Source organism: Cinclus cinclus, chromosome Z (genome assembly GCF_963662255.1).
Source record: "Cinclus cinclus chromosome Z, bCinCin1.1, whole genome shotgun sequence".
NCBI lineage: Eukaryota > Metazoa > Chordata > Aves > Passeriformes > Cinclidae > Cinclus > Cinclus cinclus.
In genome coordinates, this window is record NC_085084.1 from 84,129,485 (window position 1) to 84,142,384 (window position 12,900).

The 12,900-nt window shown below is 47.7% G+C and overlaps 1 protein-coding gene across 1 annotated transcript; it reads left to right on the plus strand.

Annotated features, from left to right (window-relative positions):
* Positions 1-2,866: 2,866 nt before the first annotated feature.
* LIPG (lipase G, endothelial type) lies at positions 2,867-11,385 on the plus strand. Its single transcript, XM_062513091.1, has 10 exons — positions 2,867-2,954; positions 3,073-3,245; positions 4,233-4,412; positions 5,030-5,141; positions 6,229-6,453; positions 6,887-7,129; positions 7,610-7,730; positions 8,328-8,546; positions 9,604-9,696; positions 11,288-11,385. The coding sequence occupies exons 1-10, from the start codon at positions 2,867-2,869 to the stop codon at positions 11,307-11,309; spliced, it is 1,476 nt and encodes a 491-aa protein (XP_062369075.1). The 3' UTR covers positions 11,310-11,385.
* Positions 11,386-12,900: the final 1,515 nt, after the last annotated feature.

Here is a 12,900-nt window from a genome sequence, read left to right on the forward strand (position 1 = left end):
CCTTTAGGAAATCACGTAGGAATGGAGCCAGGGAGAGAGGCAGAGAGCCAGAGAGACAAGTCCAAGAGCAGCCACTGTCTCCATGGGCATTGCCCCCCTCACACCAGCTGCTGAGATAAAGCCTCCAACATCCCTACAAGTGCTGTAACTCTCGAGCTTCCATGTCTTTTAAAGTGGTTTACTATCCATTTCATCCTGGTTTATTATTTATTACTTACTACAATATCCAGAAATTCCACCTGGGAGCCATGAAATCTTTTCCAGTTAAAAACTAATCAAAACTAGGAATTTTTCCTCAGAATTATTTGGCTTAATGAACCGCTATTTTCCAAGCAGATCTGGATGGGAGCCTCCTTCCCCCCCAGGCCATGAGGGTTACAGAGAGGTCAGTGTCGAGCCACACTCTGTGAGTTGATACCATGCCCATCACAACAGACCTTGAGCATCTCCCCAGGTGATCATCACCTTTCAGCTGAAGCAGCCAGGATTTATTTTGATGCACTATTTCCTTGCTGTTGCTAAGCTATTCTCACTGCTACTGTCATTCTTGGAAGCCAGAGGCAAAGACCAGGACTCCCCTCCCAGAGCTTGGAGTTGCACAGACAAAAGCAGGAGCTTTACAATAGCAAGAGACAACAGGAGAATGAGAATCATAGTGGTCAAACCACGATAATGTCGTGGTGGTCAGCAGTCTGGAAGGGGTTTGTTGGCACCAGAAATTTTTTAGATGATGAGGTGTATGGTGACAAGGCTTGGCTGATTCATTTCCTGCAGGAATAAGTCCAGTAGTGGACAGCAGCTGAGAAACTGAGGTCCTTTCTGGTTTAGGTCAGTGCTGTCAGGATGCTTCTCCTCAAGAGGGACCACACAGCTGCAGAGGAGAGGCTGCATCCTCAGGACATTCTGCTCAATCCACACTCCCTGAGGAGCATGAGCATCATCTCCAGCCTCTGGAAACAGGATGTGCTTGAGGAGATCCGAGAACATGTATTCATCCTACAGAGTCAGAAATTAAGAGATTCTAGGAATGATCCCCAGAGAGGAGAGGAGCAGCAGTCCCCAGTCACAGCCTGTCACGTGGAAGAGAGCCATGAGCAGAGCAGAATAGAATATTTCAGTTGGAAGTGACCTATAATGACCATTATAGTCAATAATGGTCAATAAAGTTGGACCATAGTCCAACTGCCAATCCATACAGAGTCAGGATCACAGAGATGTGGGGTACAAACTGAGCACTGCCAGAAAGTCAGATTAATTCTCTCCATTTGTAGTGAGTGAGGGCTGAAGTAATTTCTGTGTGTGATTTGCATGATGCCCCATTACCTACCTTCCTTCCTTCCTTCCTTCCTTCCTTCCTTCCTTCCTTCCTTCCTTCCTTCCTTCCTGGAATCCTTCCTTCCTTCCTCCCTCCCTCCTTCCTTCCCTCCCTCCCTTCCTTCTTCCCTTCCCTTCCCTTCCCTTCCCTTCCCTTCCCTTCCCTTCCCTTCCCTTCCCTTCCCTTCCCTTCCCTTCCCTTCCCTTCCCTTCCCTTCCCTTCCCTTCCCTTCCCTTCCCTTCCCTTCCCTTCCCTTCCCTTCCCTTCCCTTCCCTTCCCTTCCCTTCCCTTCCCTTCCCTTCCCTTCCCTTCCCTTCCCTTCCCTTCCCTTCCCTTCCCTTCCCTTCTATGAGAAAGTCAGGGACAAACACACCAATTTCGATACCAAGTGTGCAATTTTCTAATAATCCTGGGTGCTCCCTCCACCTTTGCAGTGCAACACTCCTCATCCTTTGCCCACACCTTTTTCCTTTACCCTGGTGCCTTCTCCTTGCTTTTTTTTTGGTGAGTTTGGAGAGTAAGAGGAGCCATGGGACTGAGGAAGGAGATGAAAAAGAGAGCAGAAAAATCATGTTCCCCAGAGCATGATCTCTTCTAACACAGCATAATGAGACAGCAGCAGTATAAAGTAGAAAACTTGTCATACATCAGTAAATGTACATATACAGGTAACAAAAAAATAGAAATAAAATGTTAAATTTTTAGTTCAAAATTATTTATGGCCTTGATAACGTACTGGAGAAAGTGGCAGGCTATAAGTCAGGCAATGATGCTTCGAGAAGCATCATGTCAGCCCTGGGGACTCCTGTGACTGCCACCGATCTCCCAAATGTCCCTTGTGTCCCTTGGGGTACCAGTGCTGGTCACTCACTCCTGTGACTGCCACCGATCTCCCAAATGTCCCTTGTGTCCCTTGGGGTACCAGTGCTGGGCACTCACTCCTGTGACTGCCACCGATCTCCCAAATGTCCCTTGTGTCCCTTGGGGTACCAGTGCTGGGCACTCACTCCTGTGACTGCCACCGATCTCCCAAATGTCCCTTGTGTCCCTTGGGGTATCAGTGCTGGGCACTCACTCCTGTGATTCCCACCGATCTCCCAAATGTCCCTTGTGTCCCTTGGGGTATCAGTGCTGGGCACTCACTCCTGTGATTCCCACCGATCTCCCAAATGTCCCTTGTGTCCCTTGGGGTACCAGTGCTGGTCACTCACTCCTGTGACTGCCACCGATCTCCCAAATGTCCCTTGTGTCCCTTGGGGTACCAGTGCTGGGCACTCACTCCTGTGACTGCCACCGATCTCCCAAATGTCCCTTGTGTCCCTTGGGGTATCAGTGCTGGGGACCCCCGGGGACGCCCCCCGGGGGCGTGGCTTCCCATTCATGCCGTTCGTGACGTCACGGAAGGCGTGACCAATGGCAGCGGCGGCTGGCCCCGCCCATGGTGCCACTCTCTAAAAGCGGCGCCGCCGCCGCCGCGCGTCCGTCCGGGAGTTTGTCCATCCATTCATCCCTTCCCTGCTCCAGCGCTCTGTCCGGCCGTCCTCCCGAGCCATGCGGAGGCTTTTCCTGCTGCTGTGCAGCGCCGTGTCCTGCTGCGTCGCGGCGCGGGGCGCGGAGGCTGCGCTGCCCGCGGCTGGAGGTGGGTGAGCGCGGTCTGTCCCACGCGGGACCGGGGCAGCCGCGGAGCGGGCTCGTCCCTTGGCGGGGAAGGCGAGTTCCGAGGTTCCTGCTGACCTTTCTCTCCCGCTGGCTCGCAGATGGCAACGCGGAGCGTGTGCCGGCGCAGAAGGCGCGGGTGAAGTTCGGTCTCCGCTCCTCGCCGGACGCCGGGGAGGATGGGTGCGCGCTCGCCATCGGCCAGCAGAAGTGCCTGGAGGACTGCAAGTTCAACGTGACAGCTAAAACCTTCTTCATCATTCACGGCTGGACGGTAAGTCTGAAGAATCTTGGGCGATGCTTAGTCTGCCCACTCAGGGTGAGCAAACTGCCCTGCAGATGGGCTGTGTCTTCAGAATATTTATTTTCTGGAATTTCTGTGACTGCCTCATCCCTAAAGGTGTTCAAGGCTGGGCTGGATGGCACTTGAACAACCTTATCTAGTGGAACATGTCTCTGTCCATGGCAGGGGAGTTCAAACTAGATAATTTTTAAGGTCCTTTCCTACCCAAACCGTTCTAGAATTCTATGAATATAGGGATTTGGGAAAACTTTGCATGTTTTGAAAGCACAATGGTCTCTTGAAAGATGCACTTCTATTGAGATCTCTGAAGAAAAGTGTTTGGGGTCAGGGCTTAGGAACTCTAAAATCACCCAGCTCATTCATAACTTCAAGATCACTTCATAGCTGTATGTGAGCATGGCACTCAAATCCAACTGACTGACCACTATGAATTTGACACTTGACTTGACAGGCATGTGTATAGACCTTCTGTAATCATAGCTGAGTGCCTAGCCCTGACGTCTGCTACGTGGTCTCCTTGATAAAGAAACAAGAGGGCATGCAGACTTTATCCAGCTTTTTAATTCTGCATTTGATGAGGCTGAGTGTGTGGCACGAGGGGACTTATCAGCTCTGCCAGGTCTTACACAAACTGCACTGCCAGGTCTGGCGAATAATTTTGCAATCCATCAGAATTTCTGAAACTCTTGAGAAAAAGTGAGATAAGGTGGCACGTAACGAATGCCTCTCCCTCCTGCCCTAAAAGGCAAGTGGGTAATTACAGCCAGAGTCTCTCAAAACCTGTTTTTCTTACTCCATTGCATGCATGCTCTTACTGCATTGCTGAGAGGTAGTGGGGCTTGCAGAAGAGCAGCATGCAGCTGGAGCAGCATATGTAAATGTCATGCAAGTAACTTGACTGTGGATGTGTCATCTTGGTCCTGCAAGCTGGAAACTGACTGCTGAATCTCTCTCTAGATGAGTGGCATGTTCGAAACCTGGCTTGACAGCTTGGTGTCCGCTCTGCAGAAGAGGGAGAAGGATGCCAACGTGGTCGTGGTGGACTGGCTCTCTCTTGCCCACCAGCTCTACACCGATGCCGTGAACAACACGCAGATTGTTGGAAAAACCATAGCGAGGTTGCTTGACTGGTTACAGGTAGCGCAAGCTAAGAGCAGCCTCTGTTGTAATGCCGGTGAGGGGCTGTTGCACAAGGCTGAAGAGCTCTCACCAGCTCCAAGGCTCACCAGCAGGGCAGGCTGTGCTGTAACACCCAGCCCAGGGCTTGGCCAGGTGATGGCTCATAGCTGCAGTGCTGCTGCCCTGCCTCCCTGGAGATGCTGCCTTGCAGCGTGCTCAGTGGTGAAGTAGTGCTGAAGTGCAGCTCAGATTTGGGAGTGCTGCCTGAGCGGTGTGGACTTGGGAGCTGGGCATTCAGAGCCAGCACTGGGCTGGCAGGAGGGAAGGGAAGGGGAAGGAGAGGTCCATGATGCTGCACTGGCACCTGAGGCCACGGCCAGTGCTGAATCTGCTGGGAGCTTCCAGGGGAAAGTTTTATTCTTTATGGTAAAGAATATCATAATTCTGGGGCTGGAACATGGGCAAACCACATGTGCTATTCAAACCATTCCACTTGTCTTGATGAAACACAAAACGAAGCGTGCTTATCTGCCCCCTCTGCCCAGTCTCCTCTTGGAACTGGACTTTATATTCCTGCAAACAGGGATGCACTGAAAGACACGGGATCAAACTCTCATATTTTCTTTTACTTGCAGGAAGACCCCCTCTTCAAGCTTGAGAATGTCCATCTGATTGGGTACAGCCTGGGTGCCCATGTGGCTGGCTTTGCTGGTAACCATGTCCATGGCACTATAGGCAGAATTACAGGCAAGTTGCTTTTTATCTCTCCTATGTCCTTCCTGGCAGTGAGTTTCCCTGAAGAGACTCATTTCCTGTGTTACTACAATGCTGTTTTGGTGTTATTCTTCCAGAAATGACAAGTTTTCTACTTGTCACATGTCTCTTCATGTCAGTTATAGCAGGGGTTCAATGAAAAAGCCTTACCCAGGACAAATTAGTCCTGGTTTTATTTCAATTTAAATGTAGGTTCGAAAGAAGTCCAGTTCAAGCTCTTACTATTCAAATGCTATTTCTCTGAGTGATAGTGTTTTTGTAATTATAGCTCATAAACTAATGGAAGTGAGAGCTATTAGGTGCTGTTTGTCCCACAGGATGTCTGATTAAAAAAAAAAAAAAAACAACTTTAACCTCTCGTTCTGGAAATATCTGAAGAGTTTGCTTCCAGCTCCAGATTTCAACCTGTGAGGACTTAGGGCATAGTACAAGGGGTTGTATTAAGGATTTACATGTGACACTGGCAGTGGGAATTCCTCAGAGCCCAGCAATAAATGTCTGTATTTAGTTAATCAGGAAAAAAAATTCACCTAACAGTCAAGTTGTAGAAATGCTCTGGAGTGCAGTTTCTGGTTGGGGGTGAGGCTCAGGGGTTAACAGAGCATCCCAAACCCATCATGGAATCTCAGATGCAGGGTTTTCTTGGCTGCTGCTTAAAATTGTGTTAGTCCCTCCATATGTGCAGTCTGAAAACAGACTAAATGTCACTGTGGCAGCTTTGGCTGCCAGCTATCCCTGGGCTGTTAAACCTCCTTTGGTGTTTGGAGCTGCCTCTTGAATCATCTCTTCACCATGATCTGGTGAAGACTCTTTGCTTCCAACAGGCAATTTGATCATGGTGTTGCTCTTGGGTTGTATTGCCCCAAAAGTGGAGCAAGTAATTTTTGTTTGTTCCCTCAGTGAGCCCGTGGTGAAGACATTTTGGGGAGCAGTACCAGCAATGAGTCTGGGACTGTCTGTATATCAGCTGGTGAGGAGATCTGCCAGCAGCAGACTTCTGGCTGTATTCTGTATGAGACAGCCCCAATTTCTTACCTGGCCCCTTGTGCTCTGACTCCAGGCTTGGATCCTGCTGGCCCCATGTTTGAAGGAGTGGACCCCAGCAGGCGCCTCTCCCCCGATGATGCCAACTTTGTGGATGTCCTTCACACCTACACCAGGGAAACACTGGGTGTTAGCATTGGGATCCAGATGCCTGTGGGCCACCTTGACATCTACCCCAATGGGGGAGACTTCCAGCCTGGCTGTGGTCTAAGTGATGTCTTGGGAGCCATTGCCTATGGGAGTAAGTTCTCTTTACCTTTTACCTCACTGGTCAGTGTAGACATTTCACAAATAGACCTGGGTTGATGCTGGAGGATTTTTTTTTAAATAAAATCAAAGAAAACTATTTTTTCCTTCTAAACTGTCTGTACTACTGGAAATAGTTCCTAGAAACTATACCTGCTTTTAGCCCTGAAGCACACAGTCACTACAACACCTGACCATAATCTGTGGTCTTAGGCTGGGACTAGGATCCTCTTAAAGCTCTTCATGGGAGGCACTAAGCAAGCATCTCCCACTAACCTCCTGAATTGCTGCTGTTGCAAAACTGTTCAAGTTTGGGTACATTTCAGCTCGTGTTGGGCTGCAGGAAGGCATAGCTCGCTTTATCTTCTGGGCTGCTGGGGCGGCAGCTGCTTAAATCGAGCGTATCCCTTGCAACTCTGCCTCTCTAGCAATTGGTGAAGTTGTTAAATGTGAGCACGAGCGGTCTGTGCACCTCTTCGTGGACTCCCTGGTGAACCAGGACAAGCAGAGCTTCGCGTTCCAGTGCACCGATTCCAGTCGCTTCAAGAAGGGCATCTGCCTGAGCTGCCGCAAGAACCGCTGCAACGGCATCGGCTACAACGCCCGCAGGATCCGCCACAAGAGGAACAGCAAGATGTACCTGAAAACCAGGGCTGACATGCCCTTCAAAGGTAGGCTTCCCCTCCCAGGAGGAGCACGGCCTCCCTGTGGGAGCAGCCTCCCAGAGTTGGAGTTGGGAAGGATGCAGAGGCAGAAGAGCAGTATCGCCCCGAAGCCGTGGAGCTCCAGGTGGTGGTGTTCTGCTGGCACCTGGCTGTACTGCTGTCCTGTGGCACCACTGTGCTCCTTCCTCCCTGTGGAATCAACCCACAGCAATGCTCTGCCTTTTGAGCAGGTTCACCTGCTGTGCTTGCAAAACTCAATCTCAGGGCCATGTAAAGTCTGGAGAGCTGTACTGAGAGTGGGCCTGCTGCTGTGGTTGTGTAAAACTCAAATTTGTAATCAGTAAGGGCAGGAAAAAGTGGTTAGTGCTGTCTCACTAAAGGAAGGGTCTGGTCTTTGCTAGCCAGCACTATTTCACACAGAGCAGTGCTGACTAACATTTCTTTCGGCAAAGCTGGTTCCATCTCTGCTCTCCCCTTTCTCTCCAGTCTACCACTACCAGATGAAAATGCACGTCTTCAGCTATAAGGGCTTGGGAGAGGTTGATCCCACCTTCTCTGTCACCCTCCATGGCACCAATGGAGACTCTGAGCCCCTCTCTTTGGAAATGTAAGTAATCTGACTTTTTGTTTTTACCTAAGTAAGAAGGCCGTAGGAACTAAATAGGATGGCAGTATTCTTTTTCCTCTGCTAACACTGGCATTGCACCCCAGCCTAGCAGCCTCACTTCATCACTTTTCAAAAAAGCTTTTCATTCAGTAGCTTAATTATAATTTATTACTGGAGGAATTGAGAACATTTTAATGTGCACAGTCTCATGCTAGCCTTCATGGCTCATTGCTTTTTTGTGTGTGTTGGGTTTTTTTTTTTTTGGTTGGTTGGTTTGCTTTTCCTCTCCACCATTTGGATGTAGTCTGAAAAGTCTCTGGAGGCACTGCTGACCTCATTTAGCCTCTCCCAAAAGAAAGACCAGGCACAAACCCCACCTTTAAGCTGGGGACGCATGGCCAAGCTGAGTGCAGGATGGGTTGTGTGGAACCAGCTATCCGAACTCCCATCAGTGTAATAACTAATTAATTGGTGACAGTTGAATGTGCAGCACTTGATAAGCTGCAGGGGCTCTTTTAAACTCCTGGCATGGAACAAAGGAGCATCTGGCATGCTTCTATAAGGAAAAAAAATGCTGAGTCTCTGTCTCTCTTCCAGGCTTGATCTAATTGGCCTAAACGCCACGAACACCTTCCTGGTCTATACTGAGGAGGACATGGGTGAACTTCTGAAAATAAAGCTCACCTGGGAGGGGACATCTCAGTCATGGTATGACCTGTGGAAAGAGCTGAAGAACTACTGGTACAGGCCCGTGAACGCCACCCAGGAACTGCACATCAGACGAATACGTGTGAAATCTGGGGAAACACAACAGAGGTAATAATTGTGCTAGGTTGCATGTGAACTGACCTGAAAGTTCAACCTAGAACCAAGAAAAAAAAAGAAAAAAAGGCAGTGTTTTGGATGTATGTAGTTGTTATCCTGAGCTGCCTTTCATTTTTGGTGACACCAGCTATTGCTCCCTCTTGGTGTAGGAGAGCAGATTACTGTCCATCACAAGGCTGCAAACAGGCTTTAAGGAAAACTAGTCACCACAGAGCAGATTTGGGATATTCTTTTGCTTCATTTTGATACTGTGGGATCCACTGGGGACTAAACTAGGGTGCTTCAAGGTGGTTTAGGTTGTACCTGAAGCGTTAAAATACTGAGCACGAAAAGTACTGAAACCTGAATGGTCATGGCTGTTATTTACAGGCTTAATGTGCTAATTTCTTTAGCCAGCAGGACCTAAAACTGCAACCAGTAACATGGTGATACCAACCCTTCAGGCACTACATTGTTCCTTCTGGGATCTGGCAGGGGGGCTGGAACTAGGTGATTTTTAAGGACCTTTCCAAACCCAACCCATATCCTGGATCATAGAATTTACCATAGAATTCTAGTGGAAGGTTCTCTACCATGGCAGGGATGATTTTTAAGGTCCCAGCTTACCCAAGTCATTCTATGATTCTCTGCAAATTCTCTGCTCTGTTACCTGAGCATCCAAAAATTATTAAAGCTGCCAAGCATATAGCACGACATTCCCACATTCCCACATCTTCTGTTAATGTTGTTCTGAAGATAACCCAGACTTGTCAAAGAGCACCAGTTGGCACCAGCGATTTCCCACATTTCTCAGAGCCTTAAATAAGCATTGCCTGTCATCTGTAAGGTATTCTGCATCCTGGCTTCTATGAAACATAGGATCCCCAGTTAAAATACTGAGTGGGAAATAAAACAGCCACTCAACAGGCTGATGATCTACCAAAATGTCCTGTGGGATGGATGTCTAACCAAACAACTTGTCCTAGAAAAAGCTGAAGTTCATATTACTTGTTAATTGTTAATTATGGAGACAGCAAGTACCTTGACTTCTGATTCCTCCTCGTCCTAGGTTTGCCTTCTGTGTGGAGGACTCCCAGCTAACCAGTATATCTCCTGGTAAAGAGCTCTGGTTTGGGAAGTGCTCAGAGGAATGGCAGAAAAGGTATGTAAATCAGTCAAGAGAAATTCTGTGTGATGCATGTGGCGTGGTTCGGAGAAGTGGAACCTTCTTTTTTATTTTTTTTTTAAGACACCTAAAAACATCTTTTTCTTTCAAAAAAAGATAAAGCCTTAGATTCACAGCTATCAGATTTAATTTTCATGTATGCCATATCTATTGCTAAGTAGGTGATATTATCCTCCCTTCTGACCTTGGATTGTCACCTTGTACCTTTACATGTTTACTACCAAATGGGTGTGTCACAGTCCTTGCTCCTAATTGTGGTAGGTGCTGAAGTGAGGTGCTACCAATGCCCCAGATCTGTGCAGTACTGGGAAGGTAACTGAGTCAGTATCTATTAAGTGCCCTGTAAAACAGGATGTCATCCCAGGACGCAGGGACAAGCTGGAAGGAGTGCAGGGCATTGCCTCAAATATCTTTTCAGTCTGGTGGAAGACCTTGAGCTGCTAATAAATCACTTGGTTAAAGTTTGAACTCAGCTGCATGAGGAAGACACAGGTGAGGACTTGCCATGATGTTACAGCCCTGACTCCTACAACTTCATCTCCTGATGATCTCTAGTTCAACTCTGCCACTGCCAAAGCAGCTCAGCCTTGCTTAACTTCTGGGGGACTTCCCAGACACATAAAACAATCCTCAGAGCATGATTTCCAGAAAGTCTGGTCCCAGCACTGACAACCTGATTGCCTCGGATGCCTCTGGTCATGTTTTGAATGAATTTCTGTTAATTTGACTAAATGACACTTTCCTTTGGATTTAGCCCAGCCTTTTACCCTCTCTTAAATTTCAGTTTGTAGACTTGGAGCTTTGTCACTTCTAATCTAGAGGACAAGGTGCTTGTCAGGGCTAGCAGAGCCTCATGGAAGTCAAGCTTTGCCCAGCCCTCCTGGGCAGCAGAACTCAGCTCAGAAATGTGAGCTGGTCCCATTCCAGGTTTGGCAGAAGCCAGCAAGCTGTGCTATGCACGGTAGCAAACAATTCTGTGAATGAAACCCCTGTGCAAAAACTTTTTGCTCTGCCACAAGTCTCAAAAGATCAAGTAAACATTCCTGCAGGTACAATAAAAGGCTGTTTTGATATGCTACTTGGTAACCCCCATAAAACAGAATTGCTGGCAGATGTGCCCTTCCTGCTTGCTCGTGCAGTACAGCTTGTGCACAAGGCAGAGGAGCTGAGCTCTGCTCCAGCACACCTTCTTTTTCTAGGAAATGATCCTTCCTCCCAGAGTTCATGAGTGATTACTTGCTGTTCAGCTCTCTGTTTCTGCCAAGTCAGTGCAATGTTATAGTTCCCTCCTTGGAGATTGAGCCTGCAAACATCTGTCCATCCCAAATGGAGCTGCACAGGCAGGGTCTACCTCAAGCCTTGTAATTTCTGCTTGCAGCCTGCATAATGTCTGCTTCAGGCTCTCACTGAGTAGCTACTGGGAAAAGTGCAGCTGTGACAGAATAAAACACCAACCTGTGCTGTCCAAACATGTTCTTGGCATTCTATGAGTTCTTACAAATTCTTCATTACTCCTCTTAACTTCTACATTTAACTAGGTATCATTTCTGCTCTCTGTTTTCCCCAGATCTGTTTCAAATCGCCTCTGAAGGCTCCCCTAAAGACTCACAACCAAGCAACCTAGATGCATGAAGACCATGCAGGTGGCAAGATGCTCTGGGAGAAACCTGGCTTGGTAGCACTTAAAGAAACTAGCTCTTCAGGACAAAACATCTTGGATTGGATGCAAGAAAATGAGCAGCAATTGATGAACTGTGGTCCTAGACCTAGAATAACTAAAACTCCATTTTCCCTTTCCCAAGGAGCCTGGTTTGTGCATTTAAGCTTATTCTGACCTGTTACACGCTGCATTTTCTCTTCCCTGCTCCCATTAACCAGGACTATGGATGAGATCTTCACAGACTGGGACCTCAGCAATGATCTTCTGGTCTGCCTGCCAGTGGAGTTGAGAAGACATATAACCATGCTAGCTGCCCATCAGGCTGTGGGTGACAGAGCTGCCAAGAACAAATGATCACCTAGGGTAGGAGTTCCCATGGTCCTGTAGCACTGTGGGCTGTGGGAAGGTGAGACCAGCACAGGTCAGGTGTGTGGGGTTGTCCAGGGAAGGGCTGGGGATAAGCACAATGCCACTTAACTTCAAGTTTGCTTGCCTTAAAAATAATCTGTTCTGATACTGAAATGTCTATTTGCCTGATATGTCGCCTGATAAGAAGGCAGAGCTCTGCCTTCCCTGTGCCAGGACACGGTGCAGGTGGTGGTGGTGGCAGCTGCTCTTCTCTGCCTGGTCAGTGTCTGCAGTGCGGCTGCCCTGTCCCACCTACAGATCCCTTTTTAAGGGGCAAAAGAACAGCTGTCCTTGTGCTGACCACAGGGATGGAGGAAGGCAATGCACCGTGCTGCCTCAGGAGAGCTTTGCACCACTCCTTTTAACTGCTGAGAATGTGCTACCCTCTGCTCAGAAGCTGTTGTAGTACCAATGCATAATTAAGATCTTATTTTTGTTTAAAGTGCCAAACATCCTGCCCTCGATTGCCATAACACCCAGGTTGGATTCCCTGGTCTCAGGTGATCTTGGCTTTGCTTTGAGTTGGACAGACTCTACAGCTGTCCTGTTTGCTACAGCAGAGTGGGCCTTGTCAGTTGGTGAAATAGATATTGTTTTGCTTGCTTGTTTTTTCTGTCTTTTTTTTCCTTTTAATTTTTTTTCTTTCTGGAAGGAGAAATGGTATAACAACCCTTGAGCTTTTGGCATGCAGAAAGGCAATCTCAGAAATGGTGTTGCCAGGTGGTGCACTGACTTCTGAAGTCTTAGCAAGTCCTTCTGAGGCCTGCAAATCTCTTCCGTTTTTGTAGAGCTTCACTCCAACCAAAGCAAGCACATTTGGGGATATTTTTTTTCATGGTTTTATGCAAAGACTTTGATAAGTGAAGCCTTTGGTAAGTATTTGTGACTTGTTGCCATGCCATACTTAGAGAAGTTTCAAAGCCCTATTTGTATATTGTGGTTTTTTTATGACTTAAAATATAATTTATTTCTCATACTGTATATATGTAAAGTTTTAAACATTTTGGGTTTAAGTAACAGTTTTTATAAGCCTGGAGATCAAAAATAAAGGGCTTTGTAAAAATCAGTGAAGTCTTGTTATTGATCACAGAATCATTTGGGTTGGAAAGACC